The sequence below is a fragment of the Camelus bactrianus genome, chromosome 1 (genome assembly GCF_048773025.1).
Source record: "Camelus bactrianus isolate YW-2024 breed Bactrian camel chromosome 1, ASM4877302v1, whole genome shotgun sequence".
Classification (NCBI taxonomy): domain Eukaryota; kingdom Metazoa; phylum Chordata; class Mammalia; order Artiodactyla; family Camelidae; genus Camelus; species Camelus bactrianus.
This window is the reverse complement of record NC_133539.1, coordinates 58,179,200-58,203,322: the sequence shown is the minus strand read 5'-3', so window position 1 is coordinate 58,203,322 and position 24,123 is coordinate 58,179,200. Positions and strand designations below refer to the sequence as shown.

Genomic DNA, 24,123 nt, shown 5'->3' with positions numbered 1-24,123 from the left:
CAACTCTTTTCTTCCACAAATTTAATTCATTCAGTGGATAAATATATAATATGTATATATACTGACAAATACACTGGTAAATATATTGGTATGATTGGGAAATATCTAGCTGTAAAGGCGGCCAAAAATTATGATTTTGACACTTAACTGACTTTCATGGATGGCAAACAAGATAGTCTCATCATTTTTTTGGCTATACATCATATTGTTGACTGATCTGAGTAAAGCATATATTTGGGACATTTCATTCTCTACCTTGCAATTTGTGCCAGTACCATACAATTTCTTGATCTCTGACTCGTTTGGTAAGAATCACAGGTGCTACCTTTTATAAACATCAGTATTATTATCGAGTGCAGGCTTGTTCTGCTCACCGCATAACAGGCCAGTAAATCGGAAGATGAGGTGTTGGGGCAAGGAATAGTGACTTTATTCAGAAAGCTGGCAGACCGAGAGGATGGCAGACTAATGTCTTAGTGAACTGTCTTCCCCCAATCAGAATACAGGCTCCTTTTATACAAAAAAGGGGAGGGGGTGTGGTTGGTTGTTGCAAACTTCTTGGTGTAGGAATTCTTTGTTCCTGTAGCTGTCCAGGTGGGCCAGCTCATGGTGCTGCTACAAAACCTCCAACAAAACAAATGTTATTCTCTATTCTGCAACTTGTTATCTTTACATGAGTGCAGAGCTAGCAGGACATAAGCCTAGAAAACAAGGCACAGTGGTTAAAGCTAAAGGAACAGATCTAATACAGATAGAGTCAGATTTGTTCTTTTCCATTACAGTATCACTGTAATTGAGGCTATTAAGAATCAACATATAGCAGAAGGGATTTGCCCCAGAACATTTTCCAGGTAGATGCTATTTTCTGTTGTGATTCAGATTGACTACTGAGAGTCGGCAGGCTTGTTAAGTCACCAGGACACAGAACTCCAAAATGCAGCACATGCAAGTTGAGTTCCAGCCTGTCTTGGGCTCTATAGCATAGTTATGAGAGTATGTTGAAATTGAGCCGGGTGGTTTAGTAATGTTTAAGGGGGTTTGATGGCCAGTGATACTTTCTGATGAGGCAGAATGAACTGTAAGAACTTGGGTATTTATCCAAGCCTATCTGGGGTTAGAGTTAACTACCTCTTTTCTGTTTATGTTATCTAAGTTAATTTCCCCAAGGGAAAAAGAACCTTAAATACTTGCTAATTTATAATGTTCATTTAATCAGCTGTTTGAGATTTAAATTGATGTATTTATCCTTTTTAAGTTTTACATGGTAGTTATATTGTTTTAAAGTTCTATTTCTGTTTTTTTTTCTTCATTCAGCTGTAAGTTCATTACAGAATTATGTCTATGCAGTTTTCCTATATTTGTGATCTAGACATGGAGAATAAATAGAATGAGACAGCTTTTAATATGACACATAGACTCAAATTAACCATGACCACAAGTCACCCAAACAGCATGCCTGGGTGAAAAAACAAATAGTTTTGAATTGGGGTGTTCTCAGAGCCTAGAGCTTACCCTAACTCATACTGAATCTGGCCCCTAAGAACACTCCAACTCAAAATACATCATCTTTTAGAACTAAACAATTGAAGAATGAATTATTTTTTTGGTAATTGGTTTACACGGTGGACTTAAGCCACTATTCTATATTATTAACATTTTACCAATTTTTCTTTAGTTGTTAAAACTGTTAAATTGTGGAAGATTGAGTTACTTGCATAGGACTGTTAAAACAGTGCTTAATTCTGCAACCATTATTTAACTTGTTAATTGGAACAGGTTTAGGAGCTACTCAAGTTCGGCATAAAATTAGATCTAGTTACCTAGATCAGTAACTCAGCAATTTTTGACCATTTATTGCGCTGTGTTAGGTCCCGGGATGCCAGCATGAATAAAACACTTGGCTTCCATGGGACTGTAAAGTTGAATGTAGAACCAAGCTTTAAGATAGAAGAATATAAAATGTGCTCTTAGAGTTTAGTACTTCTTCTGACATTATGTTATCATTTAAATGATTGTAAAAGTTTTAGAATATTATGGATAATCAAGAACATTGTAGCATATACATTTTCTTGAAGTTTTTAAATTACAGCCAGATTTTTAGATTCTTTTATTTAAAATGTTGGAGATATTTTTAATTAAGCAATTAAAAACACTGATTCTCATTGCTGTTATGTGTACCTAAAGGATTCTATTTTCAAAATATTGGGATAACAGAAGGTAGATCAGTGGTTTCTTGGGGCTGAGGGTAGAGGCAGGCTGACTGCACAGGAATAAGAGGGACTTTTGCGGGTAGTAGAGAAGTATTCTATATCTTGATCATGGTGGTGATTACAACAGTATATACATTTGTCTTGTTGAACTGTAATCTAAAATGGATGCATTTTATTGTATATAAATTTTACCTCAATAAAGTTAATTTTAAAAGGAAGCTCGACAGTAGAAAAAAATAATCATTTCTAAATATTTCTTTATGTTGGCATTTAAGCCGTATCTCCCGAACTAACTCTTATCTTCACAAGTGGCACAAAGTGCTTTGTCATCCTTTGTGTCCTGGTTTTTTATTTGGGAAATGTGATCACTCTGTGTACAAAAGCAATAAAACCATTGTTATTTATAAGTTGTATATTATGTTCAGGACACCATGACAAGGCAGGGCCATCCAAGGGAAAGAGGAAAATTAAGTGCCCGTCCTAGTTTTGTGTTATAAACCAAGTTCATTTTCATTGGCCAGCCAGTTTTCAACTATGAGTACCTGATGAATTTTGCTTATAATACTCATTCTTTACAGAAGCTGTGCCATATTTCATTTTATCTTGAAACACTGCAATGTGTTGTTTCCATCCCATTTTTCTTAGATTTCTTTAAACTGCAAATAAACTTCACAGAATCTGTTGGGGAAGAGGCTAGGAATCAGGGCTGATAGGAAATGGTTAGGGTTGGATGCAGAGGAGGATGAAAAAGCAGGACTGAATTCCTGGTTCATTCCTTTGAGTACTAGGGTAAGATGTGATACTAGTTTCTTCTAGAATTACCCCAGCCACTAGAGTATCTAATGGACTACTAAATCAGAATATTGCAGCCCTCTATTAACACTTCAATAATAACCATGGCCTTATTCTTTAATTAAAGTGTTGATTATCCAGACCTTTTGGCTCTGTTACTCTTCTGCTGTCTTTTATCACTTTCATTGCTTGTGTTCTATACATTTTATCTGTATATTAGTTGCTTGGACTCAGACCATTTTTTTTTCCTGGAGAAACTGCAGATCTTGGTGGTTAGTTGTCCAGGCCAGTCTGGAGAAGCCTACTAAATTTATAATATACTCAAAGAATTATACCATGGAACTCTCCCTACTGCTACCCCAAAGTGTCTTACAGCATATTTCTTTGGGAATACGTTTCCCTGGTGTAGGGTTTAGGACCAGCTTAGCTGCAAACCTGAGATAAGTGCTCTAACAGAATAAGATTATTGGGAAGAGACAGGATTCCATGGATTACCCTCCTAGATCAGTTTGGGTCAGGCTTAGTTGCTTATAACAAATTCCAGAATAGAAGTTGCCTAACTAGACACATAATGGTGACTTTTTTCCTGACATCAGGCAAGTTTGGAGGTACGCTAGCCAGGGCTGGAATGGAGGCTTTGTCACACCAAAGAACCCAGCTTCTACCTGTCTTTCTGTTCTGTCTTTAGCATATGGCTTCCATCTTCAAAGCCATCTTGTGTTCCAGGAGAGCCATCACATTTATTTCAGAAAGGGGGAAGGAAGGACAAAAGTGGACTCCCAGCTCTCTGCCTCTCTTTTAAGGAATTCTCCCCAGAAGTCCCACTCAACAACTTCTGCTTAATGGTTAGAATTTAGTCTCATAGCCCCACTTAACTGCATGAGAGGCTGGAAAATGGTCTTCTCTCCTCGCTGGGCACACTATCTCCTTGAGTAAAATTAAGAATGAGATATTAAGAAAGATAAGCAGTTTCTGCCACACCCTGCACATGAAAAGATATGAAAAATTGAAGCAGTTTTACAATTTAAAAGGAAAGTACAGCTATTCCAGGATCTCTGCATGCAGCAAGTATAGGGGCTGGAGAGAACTGTAGCATTAAAGGGAAGGTTCCAAGGATGAGTCTGTACCACCATCCTTAGTGCATGGCTAAGAATGCCCTTGCCAGCAGGGGAGGGAGGCTTTTGACCTTAGAGAGAAGAGCAGTTCTTAGGCAGCCATAGGTCTGGCAATTTCAAGGGGAAGCCCTATGGACAGATGCCTGGGGCAGGATGATGGACAGTCATTTTATTTCCTGGTTGATAGATTGGCAATCTGCTGTACTTCTCATTGAAGCAGAGGAAGGGAAAAAACAAAGCTCAGATCTCCTATTAAGTACTGATGCATCATTCCTTGTTGAAGGATCAAGAGAAGGACAAAAGCCAAATGCTACCACTTTTGACCTCTTAATTTATTGTACATTTGTGTGATCATGATAGAAATTGTCTTCTGGCATTTGGGGGGTTGATTTATTTATTTATGCTGTTATTTCAGGTTGATGTCTTCAACTAGATTGTAAAGTTCTTGATAATAGAGATGTTTATGTCTTGTACTTTTTGAGTCTCCCTCCTTTGTTAGCATATCACAATTATCAAACCAGTATTTCCTGATTCAAGTAGATGTGGCATGGCAGTGGTTCTCAGCTCTCTCTGAGCTACATTCCCTGCATTCTGACATACAGTGTGTAGATGACATAATTACCTACTTACGTAATTTTTAGAAATTGTTAAAAGTGCCTCACCTATAATATAAAGGAGAATTTTAAAGGAAGTAATTTATAATAAACAGCATGTTTTGTTGTGTTAACACTCAGTGATTACACTAAAAAATATAACGAAGTAGTCAAACCCAGGTATGTGGTTAAGTGGACCTCCAAAATCAGTATGTCCTCATTTTGAATGGATATTCCATTTAGTCCAGAAACCAGGGCCAACCCCGATGCACACTGCGGTCTGGGACGCTCCTCTTCTGATGTTGCAGACCCTGAGGGAGCTCGCTGAGTTCTCTGTGAGGCTGTCCCAGGTGGCTGTTGTCAGCCGCTGTGTGCTAGGAGAATTGTTTAGACTTGGGCATTATTGGCCTAGGATAACTGAGGAACCCAGGACCATACCCACCAGACCTATATTTGCCCAAGAAAAAAATTCCTGAGGTGAAATTCCCAAAGCAATAAAAAATGAAGTGCCAAAGTTGAGGGTAGATAAGTGTGCAAACTAGATTCAAGCTTTGTGGTGTGCGCCATCCTCTGCCAGTGGTGGGAGTTAGCAAGGTGAATATGTGTTCAAGAGACAGAAAATAACTGTAAAATGTGGGTGATTATTTATTCATTCCACAAACACCTGTTTTTCAGGTACTCTGCTAGGGCTAGAGAGTCAGACAGCCCTGGTCACCTCTCCTCAGGGGGCTCACAATCTAGTGGAGAAGTCAGACAAGGGAGTCTAACAAGTACTGGCCAGCTGTCATAAGTGTTAGGAAGTCAACAAAAATGGGCCGAAGTAAATAGTAACAGGAGAGGGACTGTCTTAGGGTAAGTTGGGAAGACTCCTCTGAGGTGGTATTTAAGCTGATTCCTAAACACTGAGAAGCTAGCCAGGTGAAGGGAAGGTCAGAAGCTTTCTAAGCAGAGCAAATACCATGTGCAAAGCCCTTGAGGAAGGGAAAAGTTTGTCTTTTTGGAAAAAAAGAAAGAAGGCCATTGTGATTGAAGCCTGGCCAGTGAGATGGAAAGAGTTGGAGGTGTCAGAGAGGTGAGGGGTCTGGTCATGCAGGCACCTGATAGAGGACTTTTGGATCTGATTCTGAGTGCAGAGCAAGGAGGGGACAGGACTTGATATTTTATGATCACTCTCACTGCTGTGAGAAGAATGGGTCAGACAGGCAAAGAATCAAAGCTCTTTGGAAAAGAGAGACCAAAAGAGAAAATGACCAGATTGCATGGGGGGATTGGACGGGTTCAAAGAAGTGACAGTTATATTGGGTCTTGAAAGAGAAATGTGAATTGGGATGTGGGAGAAGCAGCACAAAGACCAGTCAGGCAGAGAGAACTGTAGGAACAGAGACAGGGAGGTGTGTGGTCTGTACTGGGAAAGCCATAGAGGTGGTCTAGCCGTGGTCTGCTGTCAGATCCTGCCTCCCCTTTACTGTTTTGAAATGCAGTTTGCAGGTGATGTAATTACCTCCACACCTAATTTTTAAAAACTATTCAAATGCCCCAGCTATAAACTAACAGGAAAATTTAAGCAGAAATATGTGATTTATTGTATAAAAATTCAAGCATGACTACGCTAGAAGACATAATGAATTAATCAGATACTTGTACCTATTTACACAGAAAAGGTTCAATTTTCAAAAATTAAGATAAAATTCCATAGAATATTTCTAATATTTTATATTTAACCTTCTGAAATGAGGCTAAATGAGTATATTTGTATCTGTACACGTAGAGTCACCATGATAGGACAGTACCAGCAGAGACTGATACTGGTGTATGTATTGCTGACCCAAATGTCCTGAGATTCAACGCTGTTGGTGACTTAATTTTTCAAAATGGTGAACTGCTCTTGATAAAGCTGCAAAAACCCAAAGTACAATCTTCCCTTGACTTATTTAGTAATTACGTTTCAGGAAGATTCAGTATGTGTTAAAACCATGCAAAAATCCTTTGATGATAAGTGAAATAGGGCTAGAACTCTAGTCTCAGATAACAAAGATCAGATTTTCCAGCATTAAGGAAATTGTGCAAGATACCAAACCTTCTTTTGTTGTGTTGAGCTGTATCCCTGACCCCCATCCACTGAATACCAAGGCACCCCTGTCCTGTTCATTGTGACAAACAAAAATGGCTCCATGTATTTTAATAGTGCTGTCCCTTAGTTTCTACGTATGTAAAATGGGTATTGCTACCTTCAATCTCATAAGGATTAAATGAGATAATACATACAAAATACTAGTGTCAGGGCCTGTCCACTGCAAGGATTCAATAATCAGATAGTGATAGCTTGTTAGCAGTTGAAATACAGGTTTAGTCATAAATAGAGAAGTTAGGACTGGAGGTGAAAGTTTGGGAGTCATGTACATAGGTTGATTTAAATATTGTAAAACTCCAGGCAGAAACTTAAGATTCAGTGTAAGAAGGATAAATGTAAGGCCCCATGGCCTTTTCCTTAAGTCTGTTAAGAGTGAAGAGATACAGCTAGGCAACACTTCATAAGAAAAAGGCAGTCAAGCCCCAGATTAGCTATGGTATGATCCAGTTGCTTTAAAAAAAAAAAAGGCTATGTGATAGTATAATGTCCAGATCACAGAATGTTGAGACCCACATACAAGGTACTACATGGGCTCTGTCTGGGGTTCATCCTGGGGAGCCAGGCTTTAAGAGGGCTTTTAACAAAGGTAGTCGAGAAGAGAGAAACTGGAAGGAAAAGTTAATGCTACTGAGTCTGGTATTTTAAAAAAGGAGAAAGATAAAGGCGAAGGCATGACAGTTTTTCAGATTAGATGTTATTGACAGAAGAGAAAATAAACCTGTTGTCTGTAGAAAGAAAATCTCGGGCCTCCTTCTGGAAGATACCAGAAAGCAGATACTGATTTTGTAGTGAGCCATCAGCCAGACGCTTGCTCTTTTCAAGAATGATGTAGAATAGAATTTCATGGATAGAGATGATTTCTAAAGACGCTTCCAACTCTTGAAGTGGAAGTGGGAATAGACTCCAGAATGGGCCACCCACCCCCCAGGCACCTGTATTAGTTTCACTGATGTAGCTGCCTAACAGGGGCATTTGTCTCTAGCAAGACCCAAGACAGACTCCTCCTGGGCCTGCACTGATTTTAGATGTTTGACTGCCTGCAAGTAAGTGGCTGACCTCAATTGGCAAGAAAGTCCCAAATCTCAAGAGCCCGTGGGGAAGGAAAACCAAAATAGGTACCCTGGATGCTGTCTATTTTTTGACAAATTTACTTTGAGTCACCCTCTCTCTGCCACTTTCCCCCAAACCCTTCATCCTCTGATTTTCCCACCCAACTTGCAGCTGAATTTTAGGTAGTTTAGGTCACCCTGATCTAATCATTCCAAAACAGTCTTTCCTTTTTTGGTAATTTCTGTGTTAGATAAGAGATCAGGGAAGGCTCGTGTTAGTTTTTCATAGTCAGTCACCCCCTCACCCTGTAGAAATACTTCTCACCTGGAGTTGGTCCACCGACTCCCTCAGAGTGTATGTGGAAGAGTGTGTGTGTGTGTGTGTGTGTGTGTATGTGTATTTCTCTGAGGAGAGCGGTGTTGGCATTCATTAGATTCCCCCAAAGGGATGTATCTATAAGAAGATTAAGAATCACTTAAACCAGCCTCTTCTTAGGTAAGGCAGATCCCCATTTTTTGTTTTTATACTGCGTGTCTTTCAGCTGCCTTTAAATTCCAAACTGAGATGTGCTGAATTGTTCAACAAGGACCAAGTTCATTAGAAGCCCCCTCCTTGGACCAGAGCTCTTGTTCTGTGATCTTAGCACACCCTCTGCTCACTTCTGTCAGAGCACGTGCTGTATTATATTGGAAGGGTCCATTTATGGGACTGTCTTCCATTATTAGATTTGAAAGGAGGGCCTATGTTGTATTAATCTTCATATTCTAAACATTCTGTGTCATACCAGGTATGTAATAGATGCTCACAAATGTTCTTGACTTGAACCATTTACCCAGAAAAAGCCAGCAGATTCTTCTTTCCTTCCCAACCAGCCAATGTTTTAAGCACTTACCCTGAACCAGGTTATCATGTTAGGCATTGGGAAACAGAGGTAAGCTCCCTGCATGGAGCTTGTGGGCTTTATCCAGAGGGGACACGATCTTTCCCACCCACTGGAGCTGCTGTATATGAGCCATGTGCGTTTACAGTAGTGCTGATTGTAAAAACTTCCCCTTTTATAACATATCAGTTATATACACATACTCTGCTATTTTCATCACTCAAAACAAAAATGAAAATACTTTTTCTAGTCTTCCTTAAAACCATCTATTAAAATGTCTCTCCAAAATCCTCTTTCTCTTTGAATAATATTAATGCCTTGCCTCTAAAAATTAAAAAAAAATACAGATTGAAGATACTGATAAAAGTAATGTCAGCATTTAAGACCATGTTCCGCATGTAGAAGTGTTTTTTGTTTTGTTTGTTTGTTTTTAAAACTCAATAGGAAAAATTCATGATTCAAAAAACAACAAACAAAAAACAAAAGCAAAACCATCCTGTCTGATTCCCTGGTATGTTCTTTTTCTTTTCTAGCTTATATATATTTTAACTTTCATGGATTTGAGTTTGTGTCAAACTACGTTTATAGTTTTCTAACTTTAAAAGCAAGAACACCCTTCTTCCTTCAAACGTAAAGAAAATGGACCAGAGCAGTTTGTTGAAAGGAAGAGCCTTTCCTGCTACCCCCAGGGCCCTAACGGGATGCCAGGGAGCCTGGTTTGAGAACTACTGGATCAGGTGCTATTTGTGGGTCAGTAATTGACTTGGGCATGGTCTGTCCACAGAACTGGATATAAGGAGTGCCAGATTCAAAGCACTGTGCCGTCTCTGTTTGAAAGTTCATTACACTTAAGGAGTTTGTGACTCTTGAGTTGCATAGCAAAAGTATTTCAAAAGATATGCTGTGCCTCCCCCACCTGGAGACTCCGATTTAGTAGGTATGAACTAAGGCTCCAGCATTGATAGTTTTAAGTAACTCCACTAACCTAGGAGAAGACTTCTTTCCTGTGGTCGTTGATGTACAAAAAGTTAATACATGCCTCGAAATACCTGTACTGCTTAGAGGGAATATGCCTTCCTGGCTTCCTAAGCTGAGCTTTAGAGATTAAAAGAAAAAAAATCTTTTTTTTCCATTGCTGTTCCTGCTGTCTGAGGCATTTCCCCTAGATATCTTCATGACTGTGTTTATTGTCAGTCTCCAGCCTCTAAAACGTAAGCTTCATTTGGGTGGGCATTTTTTTTTTATTGATTCATCACACGCTTCTTGAACAATGCCAGGCGTGTTGTAGGCAGACAGTAAATATTTGCTGAATAACTACTATTAGTGAGGTAATGCAGATTTGTTATTGGTTAAAAAGACTGCAAAGACTGCCCTGGAAACCTAACCTCCTCCGTCTGTAGCGTTTTCTATAAGGGAGTGTTCCAAGTGCCCCAAACCAGATGTGAAAGTGAAGATGTGTAACACCACTGTACAGCAAAGTTGGTTGGTTCTTGATGGGCTGTCACTTTATTTTCAAAACAGGATGTGATATGGTCTGACTTCGGGTTTCCTGGAAGAAATGGATGGGAAAGTACATTGTGGATTGGCTCCATGGGGGCCCACACACCCTGTCATCTGGACTCCTATGGTTGCAACCTAGTCTTCCAGGTACAAGGAAGGTAATGCACAGATGCATGTGCATGCATGAGGGAGAGATGAAGAGAGAGAGAGAGAGAGTGTGTGTATGTGTGTGTGTTGCACAGGAAGAGGAACGAGTGTCAGGTAGGCAGCAGGGCTCCAAGGTTTAATCCCAGCTCCATCCTATCAGCCTGCCTCACAATCAGCACAGATCACCTAACCCCTGGCTCCGTCTCCTCCTTTGCAAAGTAAGGGGACAGTTTAAATGGTGATTTGCATGTGTTGTGTCTCTCAGCCATGATCAGGTTTACTTTCAGAAAGCTGATCCTAGAACTGCAGGAGTCCACTCCCAGTTCAGCGAGACAGTTGTCTGCTTAGCTCTGTAATAAGAGTCTGCTTTAGTAGTTCACAAAATTTTGTTTGAAAGCAGGAACACCCTTTCTTCAAACCTAAATAAAATAGACCAGAGCAGGTTGTTGAAAGGAAGAGGCCTTGCTACTACCCTCAGGCTCCTAAGGGGATGCCAGGGAGCCTGGTTTCAGAACTACTGGACCAGATGGTATTTATGGCCCCTTTCAACTCTAAACTTTAGTTTGCGCCAGCGTGGAGGCACAATGCAGTATCATATCACCTTAGGTAGTTTTCTCTCCATCTGCCTGTGGATCTTAAGTGATGGGAGGGCTAAGGTGGGCAATCTTTTTGATAGTTCCTGGCTCCAGGAGTTATGTGAGTTTAAGTGATCTGTTGCTTGGAGGATATACTTAGAATGTTCTATGTGCAGCCTTATTTTCCCCTAATTAATGATGTCCCAGTCTCCTCTCCTGGACTTTTGGGACATTTACAGAGTAGCACAGAGGGGAAAATAGCCATATCCAAGTTCTCAGACCTTTTAGACTCAGAGAGGATTGTGGCTGGATCCAAAAGAAACAGTGAGGAAGTATGTGAATAGATTGCATATGCGAAGTACTTTGGTTTTTTGTTTGTTTGGGGGTTTTTTAAATTGAATTATAATTGTCATACACTATTATGTTAGTTTCAGGTATGCAACATAGTGATTCGATGTTTTTATACATTACTAAATGATCACCTTGAGAAGTCTGCTTACTGTCTGTCACCATGCAGAGTTATTACGTTATTGACTATATTCCCTGTGCTGTACGAACGAACATCCCTGTGACTTTCTTATTTTGTAGCTGGAAGCTTGTACCTCTTAATCCCGTGCATCTGTTTTGCCCTTCCTCCCTCGCCCTCTGCACTGGAAACCACCAATTTGTTTTCTGTATCTGAGAGTCTGTTTCTGGTTTGTTTGTTCATTTGTTTTTTAAGATTCCACATTTAAGTGAAATCATACGGTATTTGTCTTTCTTTGTCTGACTTATTTCACTTAGTGTAATACCTTCTAGATCCATCCATGTTGGCACAAATGGCAGAATTTCATTCTTTTTATGGCTGAGTAATATTCCATATATTACTATGACATATGTATATACACCATGTCTTCTTCATCCATTTGTCTATCATTGGACACTCAGGTTGCTTCTACATCTTAGCTATTGTAAATAGTGCTGCAGTGAACATGTTGGTACATACATATTTCATATTAGTGTTTTCATTTTCTTCAGATAAATACCCAGAAGTGGAATTGGTGCATTATATGATAGTTCTATATTTTTTGTTTTTTGAGGAGCCGCCATACTGTTTTCCATAGAGGCTGCACCAATTTACATTGCCACCAACAGTGCACAAAGGTTCCCTTTTCTCACCAACATTTGTTGTTTCCTGTCTTTTTGATAATAGTCATTCTGACGGGTGTGTGGTGATATCTCACTGTGGTTTTGGTTTGCATTTCCTTGATGATTAGTGATGTTGAACATCTTTTCATGTGCCTGTGGCCATCAGTCTTCTCTGGAAAATTCTATTCAGGTCCTCTGCTCATTTTTTTTAAGCTGGTTGTTTGTTTTTTTGATGTTGAGTTGTATGAGTTCTTAATATATTTGGATATCAGCTCCTAACTGGATATATCATTTGCAGATATACTTATTTATTTGGGCCTCTCTTTCTTGTTGAGTCCGACTAAAGGTTTGTCAATTTTGTTTATCTTTTCAAAGAATCAGCTCTTTTTTTTTTTTTTTAAGAACCAGGTCTTAATTTCATAGATCCATTATTTTTTTGTTCCTATTTAATTTATTTCTTCTCTGATCTTTCTTATTTCCTTCCCTCCACTAACTTTGGGCTTTGTTCTTTCTGAGTTCCTTTAAATGTAAAGTTATATTGTTCCTTTGAGAATTTTCTTGTTTCTTGAGCTAAGCCTGTATTGCTGTGAACTTCCCTCTTAAGAATTGCTCTGCTATGTCTCATAGATTTTGAAAAGTTGTGTTTCCATTTTCATTTGTTTCAAGGTATTTTTTAGTTTCCTCTTTGATTTCTTCTTGACCCATTGCTTGTTTAGTAGCATGTTGTTTGGTCTCCATGTATTTGTGGTTTTTTTTTAAGTTTTCTCCTTGTAATTGATTTCTGGTTTCATACTGTTCTGGTTGGAAAGATGCTTGGTATGATTTCAGTCTTCCTAAATTTACTGAGACTTGTTTTGCGGCCTAACATGTACACTATCCTGGGGAACGTTCCATGTGCATTTGGAAAGAATATTATCGGTAGGTATGTTTATTGCCATTCTGTTCATTGTTTTCGGGTGTTTTCGTAGTTCCTCTCTGTCCCTTTCTTCTCTTTCTCTCTTCGCCTGTGGTTTGATTGTTTTCTTTAGTGTTATGTTTGGATTCCTTTCTCATTTTCTTTTGTGTATTTACTGTAAGTTTTTTCTTTGTGGTTGCCATGAAGTTCACATATAACATCCTGTGTAAATAATAGTCTCTTTTAAGTTGATAGTAACTTTTTTTATCCCAAGTTTTTTTTCTTTTTTTTCTTTTTTTGCAGGAGGTAGGTAATTCAGTTTATTTATTTATTTATTTTAATAGTGGCACTGGGCTTGAACCCAGGACCTCGTGCATGCTGGGCATGCACTCTACCACCGAGCTACACCCTCCCCCCACGCCCAGGGGAGAGCTGCAGTCGCCGAGCTTGGCCACCTGTGCTAGCAGGTTAGGTAGGGGGAGCACACTGACGGTGTCTGGCAGCACTTCTATCTCTGGGGAACATTTCCACTGTCCCCCACCCCTTCAGTGATTACTTTCAGATTCTAAATGACTTTCCTTCACATATAGTCTCAGCATTTTCCAAATTACTGTTCTTTTGCTGGATTTTGGGAGCAAGTGAAACTGTCCATGAGCCTCTTAAGAGGGAAATCTCAGTTTCCTGTGGCACTATGGGACCCTCAGACATCTGTCCTGTTGGTGTTCTAGGCCAGGAGCTTGGGGGGCTCATCTGTGTGGTGTAGATCTCAGGGTCCAGGGCTCCTGGCGTAGGGTGCCGGCCCCTCACTCCTGTCTGGTGAGGTCCCTCCCTGTTGCGTGCTGCCTCGCCAGGGGTCAGGGTTTGGGCGAGAGTGTCTCTCTGCCTCTCCTACCCATCTCGATGTCCTTAGTCCTTTTTATTCTTTGAAGAGCCTAGAACATCTCAGGTGCATTATTATGCGCTGTGGATGCAACAGTGAATCAAGTGTGCTTGGTCCCTGCCCTTTGGGACTTAATATTCTGAAACATAAACTTTATTAGAGAGGGCATTATTTTAAGTAGTTGCTTTCTGTGTGTTCTGAATTGGGACACAAGCCAGAGAAATTCAGTCGGAAAACCATTACCAAAAAATACCTGGGTTCTTTCTATGATATAAAATTAATATAACTTTATTTTAACTTTGTGAGAGCACATATTTTCTGGCCTCACATAGCTCTGGAGTAATGAAATAACTGTTCAATAAATACTCATTGAGTGCCATGCTGTGCAGGTACCATGTGTTACAGTGGAAACAGGTGAATGAGTGAGACACTGTCCGAGCTGAGAGAGTGTGCAGTTAGAGTGCAGGCAAGCACGCAGGTTGCTGTGATGTACATATAGGCAGAGTGAACGGGCACTTGAGGAAGGTTTCATAGAGCTGTGGAACTGAAAAGTAAAAGAGGTAGCATTTGCATGGGAAAGATTAGGGAAGATTCAGAGGGGAGCTGCCCCTTGAGATGGGTTTTGAATGATAGGTGAATGTTCAGGAGACCCAGGTGGGAGGAGCAGAGGGACCAGCATGAGCAGAGCCCTAGGAAGGTATGGGGTGTACAGAGGCCCCTGTGAGTCATCCATGTAAATTGTGCTTTCCAGACAGAGGGATTAGGCAGGGAGGGCAGGTTGGAACCTGAGGGTCTTAACCCCCAGGCAAGTACTACTTATTCTCTGTTCTTTCAGCATCAGAACCATGAGAGGTTTGTGAGCAGGAGATGACATGATGACTGACAACCTTTTCTGCTTAACAAGACAAGGATGCATACATATTACATTTTAAACCAAGCCAAGCAAATTGTATGGGATGGTTATTTTTGGCTGTTCCTTTGGGAAACACAGCTGTGGTGCAGGATCTGGAGATCTGTGACCTGGTGCTGGGTCCACCACTAACTGCGAGCCCCGTGAATGAGTCCAAGCAAGTCCTGGCTCCCTCCTCTACTTCTCTGAAAGTGAGGTTAGACTGGTGATCTCTTAGGGTCCTTCCAGCTCTGACACTCTCCCAAACTAGTCTTAGGTCCAATGGAAGGGAGCAGCATTATCATCTCTAAGGCAAAATAAGACTTTAAAGTACTGTCTCTAGATTGAGAATGGCAGTCGGCTATATTGAAAGGGCATGATGGCCCCACTGTAACTACCAGGGGTCACTTGAGGGCTTTAGAGCTTGTGTCAGAACTGGGTTTTCTCTCTCTTTGCTTCCACATCTGTCTGTGTCGCTTCCTTTTTCACACTTCACCCTCTGTCTCAGATGTCCTCCCTCTGTTGGCTCAAAGTATGGGAGTGTCTGGTGTTATATGAGTTAAAATTCACCACATCTATTTTGCAAAAAATTTTGACATGACTGAAACATTTCACAGTTTTATCTTCTTGAAAATTCCTGTATTGTACTACTTTTTAGCTGTGTGGCATCATTTGTGCATTTCTCTTCCTTGATGGATTAACTGAACAAATGTTTAACTTAAGGAATTTACAATGCAAACAGAGAGAAGTCTGGAAACTATCTGGTGGATAGAACCATGGGTGCTTGCTCTGGATCAGATAATACAGAGATTTGAAAGGGTGGAGGTTATTCTGGGGAGCTCTGGACTCAGGGATGAAAACAGTCTATGAGGAGGCCGACTCTGATTTAAGATAGGAAAGAGTGATCTTACAAACTACGTCCTATCCTTGCCAAGGGGCTGCTCAGGGCTTCGTGAGATCCCCAGTAGTTGCTGCCCTACCTCCCCAGGTGTCTGCAGAGGAGACTCTAGTACTGGGTGACAAGGGGGCCAGGTGACCCCTGCGGTGGCTCCTGTATTCCTTTATGGATTGAAGGAAATGAGTGAAAATGAACACCTAGTGTGCCTTCTTACATGTGTTGTCTCACGTTTAGAGTACTAATTTGTCTCTCATTTTTTAATTAGGAAAAGATGGCATCTCTTTCCTCCTGAAGATACTCCTTTCCTTTATCCAACTAGAATCCCTTATGAAGAATCTAGTGTGTTCAGTAAAATAAACGTTGTCAATCCTGACGTAAAGCGTTTTCCTCAGTTCCAGAAAGCTCGACGACATACGGTTACACTGAGCCCAGGACAGGTAATGGAGCTTCAACACATGGGTGACCTGTCTGTGGACATCTCAGCTCTAACTTCTTTCAGGTCCTTACCTGCATCCTTAGCAGTACAAATGAGCAAGGTTCCCTCCCTGCTGCTCTGCTATTGGAAGGTAGCTTCCCCATCTGTAGGCTTTGCACACAATTCCCTGCTCCAGGGGTCACAGAAAGGAGATGGGAGGAGGGAACACAGCTCCCCCTTCTGGTGAAGAGGAGAAAGGACTGTGGAGGAAGACGAGCCCACACCGTCACTTTTATTCAGGTTAAGAGAAAGCCTCAAGACTTGGGTACTTGAGCCCTTCTGGAACATTTATTCACAATTACCATCTGTTCAACCATTTTTTAGAGTCCAGACACACAAACACAGGTGGGAATGCATCCAGTTAGTGGGCCAACAGAGGCAGAATGAACTGAGAGTGATTTGGGGTTTTGTTTGTTTTAATTGAAGTGTAGTTGATTTAAAATATTGTTAGTTTCAGATATATAGCAAAGTGATTCAGTTATATATCCATATATTTTCTCAGATGATTGTCCATTATAGGTTATTACAAGATACTGAATATAGTTCCCTGTGCTACACAGTAAATCCTTGTTGCTTATCTAGTTTGCGCATAGTGGTTTGTATCTGTTAATCCCATACTCCTGTTTTGTCCCTCCCTGACACTTCCCCTTTGGTAAATAAGTTTGTTTTCTATGTCTGTGAGTCTGTTTCTGTTTTGCGTATAGATTCATTTGTATTATTTTTTACAGTCCACATATAATTGGTATATTTGCTGAAAATGATGTGCTTTTAAGCAAGAATGGATGTTGCTTTTGTAACTGTCTCTGAAACATTTCCAAAGGTGTAATACTTAATGCTGCTACCCAGCGGTGGAAATCACCTTTACAAGTTTGATATTTTGTTAACAATTTGAAAGGTTTTCATATTGTCTTAAGGAGATGTTATTCCCTTGATTGCCCCTCACCCCTGCTTGTTTTCCTTCCTTTGCTCCCTTCTCACTGGCTCTTTTCCTGCCTCCTTTACACTCCAGGGCTCCAGCTCCACCAGTCTGACTAAGCTGCCTTGACCCATAAGCAGGCGCTCCGCATTCACCTGTCCCCGCAGACCCTGACAAACACTTACCTGTTTTCTTTCTGTATAGATTTACCTGTTCTGGACACTTCACATAAGTGCAGTTGTACCATCTGTGGCCTTTGGTGTCTGGCCTCTTTTACAAAGTATAGTGTCCTCAAGGTTCATCCATGCTGTAGAGTGTTACCAGTACTTCAGTCCTTTTTATGGCTGAATAGATTTCATTACATGGATGTACATTTTATTCATCCATTAATTAGCTGATGAATATTTGGGCTGTTTCTCCTTTTGGGTTATTATGAATAATGCTGCTGTGAACATTTGTGTATACGTTTGTGTGGACATATGTTTTTGTTTCTCTTGTGTATATATATATAGGAGTGGAATTGCTGGGTCATATGGTAACTCTATTCAGCTTTTGGGGGAATTGCCAAACTTTTCCACAGCAGCTGCACCATTTTGCACTCCCACCAGCAATGTATGAGGGTTCAGATTTCTTCATATCCTCACCAACACTTGTTATTTTCCATTATTATTATTGTTGTTGTTGTTGTTATTACTCTTACTACTACAACAACTACAGCCGTTCTAATGGATGTGAAGAGGCTGCCAGTTGTTTTTCTTCTATCTTAACAGCCACATTTGAATGAGTGTTTCTGTCTGTTGAATCAGTTTTCCTTATATCATGCTCATTCCTTAATCCGTCATAAACTGGCTGTCTCTCTTACCACTTTACGGAAGGTATATGCTGTGATAGGACATTCTTGACCTCCTGATGACTAAATCCAGTGGCTGAAGTGGCTGTTTTTAGTGCCCAGTTCTCCTAAAAGGAGCTCTCTTCCCATCTCCACCTGTCCATAGCAAGAGCCACCATTTTCCTAAATCCAGAGCCCAAAACTTGGGAACATCTCCATCTGCTCTACTCAGCCTTCCATTTGAAATCTCGTTCCAAGTCTAGACAAACGCAGTCCTTCTTGACCCTGCCCATTGCTTTTGTTTACTCCCCTTCCTACTTAAATCTTAACATTTAATTTACTAATTGGACCATTGCAAGGAAGTCTTGCCCTTCCCAGACTCTCCCTGATGTCCCTGTTTCACCCATCCCCCTACTCACAACTTCTCAGCAACTCATGATGCCTACAGGATAAAATCCAGACTCTTTATTCTGAATTCAGGGCCCTCTGCCGGCCCTTACTTTTTCTCCCATTTTATTTCCCATTTCTCCTTCTGCAGTAGTAAGACTGGCCTGCTTGCTATCCCTCCGCATCCCCACCTCCCTTGCCCACTTCTCCCACCTGGCCTGTCCTCACACTCTCCTAGTCCTGGTTCGGTCACACTTCCTCCATCCAGGTTGCCCCAACCTCCCTGGTCCACGCCTGCTTCTCCCCACTCTGAAGTTCTCTAGCCCCAGTGTCCACTCCTCTGATTTACCACTTGTATGATGCCATCTTTCTATATAATATTTTTTAATTGGCTAGACTTTAGACTGTGAGAAGGCAGAATCTATGTCCTATATTTGTACCCATGCCCTTTCTCAGAATGCATACAACTATTATATGATGGAAAGGAGGAAAAGTTACAATCTCAGAATCCTTTACTAAGATTTGGTTACAGACAGAGAAGGTCCAGGATTAAGGAGAGTAGAGACTGGAGAAGCTGGTGATATCCTTTGTAGAACATGCAAACTTGTTAATAACAGAAAAGGAATAAAAGGATTGTGGGTTTTTTTCCTTGTTTCCCTTTCCTATTGCAATATTACTGTAAATTCATTTATTCATTTTTTTCCTGGAAACTTCAAATAGGGTCTGATTCTGATATAAAAATAAAATGTCCTGTTCTGGTGCTAAGTATTTTTTGTTTGGTTTTCAGGTTCTGTTTGTTCCCAGACACTGGTGGCATTATGTGGAATCCATTGATTCTGTCACAGTCAGTATAAACTCATGGATTGAACTGGTAATTTTTTTTTTATAATAAATGTGATCTCCTTGCTTTTAAGATACACGACACCTGTCTGTAGAACTTGGTGATAAATTTTAACCAACATTCCAGTATGACTTTGTTTCGCTGTGCTGTAATTTATGTATTCTGTGCTCTGTTAATGGATGGTGAGGTTGGAAATAGGATTTTTGTGAGGCACCACTCTCTTTCTTTGAAGGGCACATGGTGGGCCCTGGTGTTGGTGTGCCAGGTCTTCTCCCTTGACCACTGTGGTCAGGAGAATTGTGCTGGGCTTGGCTGCATCTGCCACATGCTTCCCACATTGCTGGTCCCCTCCACACCATCTGGGCTGGAAATATCTGCTTCTTGGTTCAGGGTCCTCATTACTAATTGCAGAAATCCCAGTCCTGACTTACACATTTTCTCCAAGCAGTCTTTCAGCACTGGGTTTTTAACATTTCATTTCTGCCAAAGGCTTTTCCCCTCCAGTATGCTATGCTTCATCCTGGCTGCCTGCTTGACTTGACAATTAGAATGGCTGCCATGGCTCAAGTCGAGGCTACGTTGCATCTGTGCACTCCTTAACCAGAGGCTTTGATTGCACCTCTGCCCTCATTAACCTGAGGCCTTGAATGCATCTCTGTTCTCCTGTACGCAAAGCCTTGATTGTCTCACTTCTCTTTGGCTGCTGCACCCTTCCCCACTCAGTCAGGCTTTTCTTATCCTTTGGTAATGAGAAGAACTTTGGCATAGGGGGAGCATAAGGATACTGTAACAGGAAGCTCTACTGTGTGGGCTTAGAAAAGAGTTGCAGCCTTTGGGTGAGAGATACAACGGGAGATCAGTAGACTCACAGTTAGAAATTCTGCTTGCAGCGTGCTGAATTGGAATCAGAGCAATGTCCACTCCTAGTGCCAAAGTCCCATCTCCAATAGCCTCGGCAGATGCTTTGCCTCCCAGGATGGCTCATTCCATTGCTGAGCAGTGGAGCTGTCATCTGCCTGCTTGTAACTGTACCCATTATTTCTAAAACTATACAGAATATTTTTTCTTTTTTAAATATGTGACGGGGACATCTTTTATGGTTGACATCTTTCACTTAGTATAACGTTTTTAAGAATCGTCCACATAGCATGTTTCAGTAGTTCGTTCCTTTTTTATAGCTAAAAAATATTTTATTGTATAGCTATACCACGTTTTGTCTATCTGCTCGTCAGTTGATGGACATTTGGGTTGTGTCTGCTTTGGGCTGTTATGAATAATGCTGCTGTTAACATTCGTGTACAAGTTTTTGTGTGGGTGTATGTTTTCATTTACCTTGGGTTTGCACGTAGAAATGGAATCGCTGGGTCACGTGGTACATGAGCCCAGGGCAGGCCAGCTGACGGGAAGTTCAGACAAGAGTTGAAGTTGCAGTCTGGAGCCCAAAATCTGTGAGGCTGACTGGCAGGCTGGAAACTCACTCAGGATTTCTGTTACAATCTTGAGTCAGAATCTCCTTATTCTCTTGATTTTGCCCTTAAAGCCTTCAACTGATTAGATGAGGTCCACCCACATTATTGAGGATAATCTCCTTTATTTAAAGTCAACTGACTGTAAGTGTTAATCACATCTACAAAATACCTTCACTGCAGCATCTAGACTAATGTTTGACTAGACAGTTGGGCACCATAGCCTAACCAAGTTGACTCATAAAATTAAATATCTTGTAGCTCTACACTTAACCTTTTGGGAAATTGCCAGGCTGTTTTCCAGAGCAGCTGCACCATTTACATTCCCACCAGCAATGTGTGAACGTTCTGATTTCTCCACATCCTCACCGACACTTGTTATCTGTCTTTTTCATTATAGCCATCCTAGTGTGAAATGGTGTCTCATCTTGGGGATTTGCTTTTTTGAAAGTTTAAAATGAATGTTATGTTTCTCAGATTCATCTATGTTGTCACCTTTAGCTGTTTCACTGTGGTGTAATATCTTCTTGTGTTAATGTACCACAATTTATTGGTTCATTTTTCTGTTCGTGGATAATTGGGTTGTTTCCAATTTTTGCTTTTATAAATAGAATATGCTTGTACACATGTGCAAGAGTTTCTCTTGAGAATATGTATATTTCTAGTAGTAGAATTGCTGGTCTGTAGGGTATACAATATTCAAATTTATAAGATAATGCCAACATGTTTTCCAGATGGCTCTATCAGTTTGCACTCCCACCATTAGTGTGTAAGATTTCCGTCAATGCCCATTTCTCCACCGTTTGGAATTATCAGACCCTCTTTTGCCAGTTTTATGGGTTTCTCAATTTGCATTTCCCTGATTATTAATGAAGTTAAGCCTTTTTTCATGTGTTTATTAGTAGTATGATTGTTTTCTCTTTTTTTTGAAATGTTTGTCTTCATGTCTTTTGCCCATTTAAAAAAATTGGATCATTTGTCTTGTTGATGGGTGCAGATTCTTTATATATTCTTCACATTCATCTCATATAATTATACGTGTTACAGACATCTGGCTGGTTTTTTTCCTTTATGGTATCTTTTGATGAACAAAAGTTACTGATTTTAATGTAATTTATCATTAATGCCATGGTTTATACTTATTGTGTCCTTAAAAAAACAGATTAACATGTTTAGCCATCTCATTCTTGGGGCCATGCATGTGTGTTATAATTTTTTCCCATTCCTCAAAAAATTAGCTCATCAAACTCTGTAGGGATTATCCCTCTGTATGTAATATTTTTTTTCTTTTAACTTTGAAGACGTCAGAGAATGGAAAAGATGGGAAAAAAATATCCCAAGGTGGTTCATATTTGAGGCCTATGTCTTATAGACAGGATACTGGTGAGCATTCTCCAGCTCTTCCAGGTGGCAGAGGATAGTGAATGCATAAAAACTGTGGTCTTGCCAACCACATATTCATTCCTTCAGTAACAAAGCTGATGTTAATGAGAGAACAGAACATACAATTCAGAGACTCTACTCTCTGTTTTAAGCAATGAGACACAGAGACAAATGAAAAACTGTCTTTTTTTTAAAATCTCAACTTAGGAAGAGGACCACCAAGCCCGCGTGGAAGAGGCAATCACCCGCATACTTGTGTGTGCCCTGAAAACTGCAGAGAATCCCCATAACACCAGAGCTTGGTTAAACCCAACTGAGGTAGGCCCTTCTGGCTTTCATCATGGCTGTGAGTGTCCTGTGATAAATCAACCCTGGCCAGGACATTTCTTTTCCAACTTATGTAAGGGCATATAACCATTTTAAAAGGTTTTTTTTTTCCTTAGGTTGAGGAAACATCCCATGAAGTCAATTGTCGCTACTTAAATGGAGCAGTTTCAGCTTTTTTTGATCATTATGGAACATCTCAGGTAGTAGAAACCCAAGCACTGAGAACAAACAGAGAGCGCAGGATAAAGGAAGAGTTAAATGTGCACAACCACATGGAGGCAGAACCAACTGGAAGACCCAGCTTAACCTCGGGAACAGTGAAACAGGAAGCAGCAAGTCCCTTTGGCCCTGATCTGGTTCCTGTAATACCAAGTTCCCAAGAACCACCCTCAGAAAGAGGAGGCATATTTGAAAGGGATGGTGAAGACTTTGTTGGCAAAAATGGAGGACGCTTGGGAAAACTGCATTGTACCAAGAGGCAACGAATGGTAAATGAAAGTGAGAATGCAGCTGTGGAACAGACCGCTTCAAATAGCGCCCTGGCCCCTTCCCAGACATTCATTTCTACCGATGACTTGCTGGACTGCTTGGTAAATCCACAGGTGACCAGGATAGTGGCACAACTTTTGATTCAAAGAAGTTTGTGAACTCTAATAGAAACGTTTTTAAATAATATAATTTTTAAATAAAAGATGGAACATCAAAAGGTCAATTTGCACATTGGTATAAATATACTATTCATACCAGTTACATTTTAGTCTCTGCCACCTTCTTGCATAAATACTGCTCTTCAGCCATCTGTAGGCCTCTTTGTTAGTGCCTTTCCCTCCCTTCTCACCCCTTCAGATCTCAAATGTAAGCCCCAAGTGTTCTCAACAAGAATTAGTCTTTCCATCAGCCTCAAGCAGGGATCAGCCTGCTATTTTTTGTAAACATAGTTTTATTGGAACACAGCCATGCCATTCATTTACATATTATCTATGGTGGCTTTTAGGGTTACAGTGGCAGAGTTGAGTAGTGACTGAGACTATGTGGCTTGCAAAGTTGAAAATATTCACTATGTTCCCTTACAGAAAAAGTTTGCCAGTCCCTGATCTAATGCATCCTTTGGGTGAATTCTAGCCTTGTTCTGAAGTGATCACACTTCTCACACCGGCAGAATTCTCACTGGTTAACCCCCGTCATCCAGAGCAGGACACCAGTCAGGAGAAAATAGGTGGGGGGGTCCTATTTGAGGCCTCCTGGTGGAAGGAACTGGAACATCTAGGAACACCAGCCTTGGGAATAAAAAGGGCCAGATGCTACTGACTCCTGAAACTAAGTAAAAGCTTGGTGTAGTGAAATTGATCCCACTCTCCATTACATTTGCAAGAAGATGTGGGGATAACTGTTACTGTCTAGGAATTTAAAAGTGATAAAAACACTGATCTCAGTAACCATTTATCAAACAAACACATAACAGAAAAGATGCATTAAAGTCACCTTTCAAGAAGAATTGACTTTGCCCCATCCTTCTCAGTCTTCACACTGAGGGTATCAGTAAATCCAAAGAAAATATGTGCTCTCTGGGAGGAAGGGAGGTGAACATGCCCAGGAAAAGAAGGGTCTGGAAAAAACCCTTCTGTAGCACTTACCACCATCTGACCACTGTAGATACTTTTACCTCGTATGATGATTTTCTGTCTCCCCCAATGAGAATGCTGCTGCATGGGGTTTGGACTTTGCTTTGATTATTGCTGTATTTGCAGAGCATTGATCAGTGCCCAGCACATGGTAGGTGCTCATTCCATATTTGAGTGGACTATTTTAAAAAGGA

General features: G+C 40.6%; 1 protein-coding gene across 3 annotated transcripts in view; it reads left to right on the top strand.

Moving 5' to 3' along the window:
• Positions 1-23,019, top strand: part of HSPBAP1 (HSPB1 associated protein 1) — a 47,739-nt gene extending 24,720 nt beyond the window's left edge. For 2 of the 3 annotated variants that reach the window (XM_074364709.1, XM_074364715.1), the window contains exons 6-10: positions 10,293-10,429; positions 15,949-16,120; positions 19,078-19,161; positions 22,188-22,298; positions 22,424-23,019. In XM_074364709.1, the coding sequence (XP_074220810.1) occupies positions 10,293-10,429; positions 15,949-16,120; positions 19,078-19,161; positions 22,188-22,298; positions 22,424-22,954 (1,035 nt within the window). In that variant the 3' untranslated portion in view covers positions 22,955-23,019. Of the gene's footprint in view, positions 1-10,292; positions 10,430-15,948; positions 16,143-16,303; positions 16,399-19,077; positions 19,162-22,187; positions 22,299-22,423 lie in introns of all 3 variants that reach the window. The other variant, XM_074364726.1, reaches the window with a different exon arrangement.
• Positions 23,020-24,123: the final 1,104 nt, after the last annotated feature.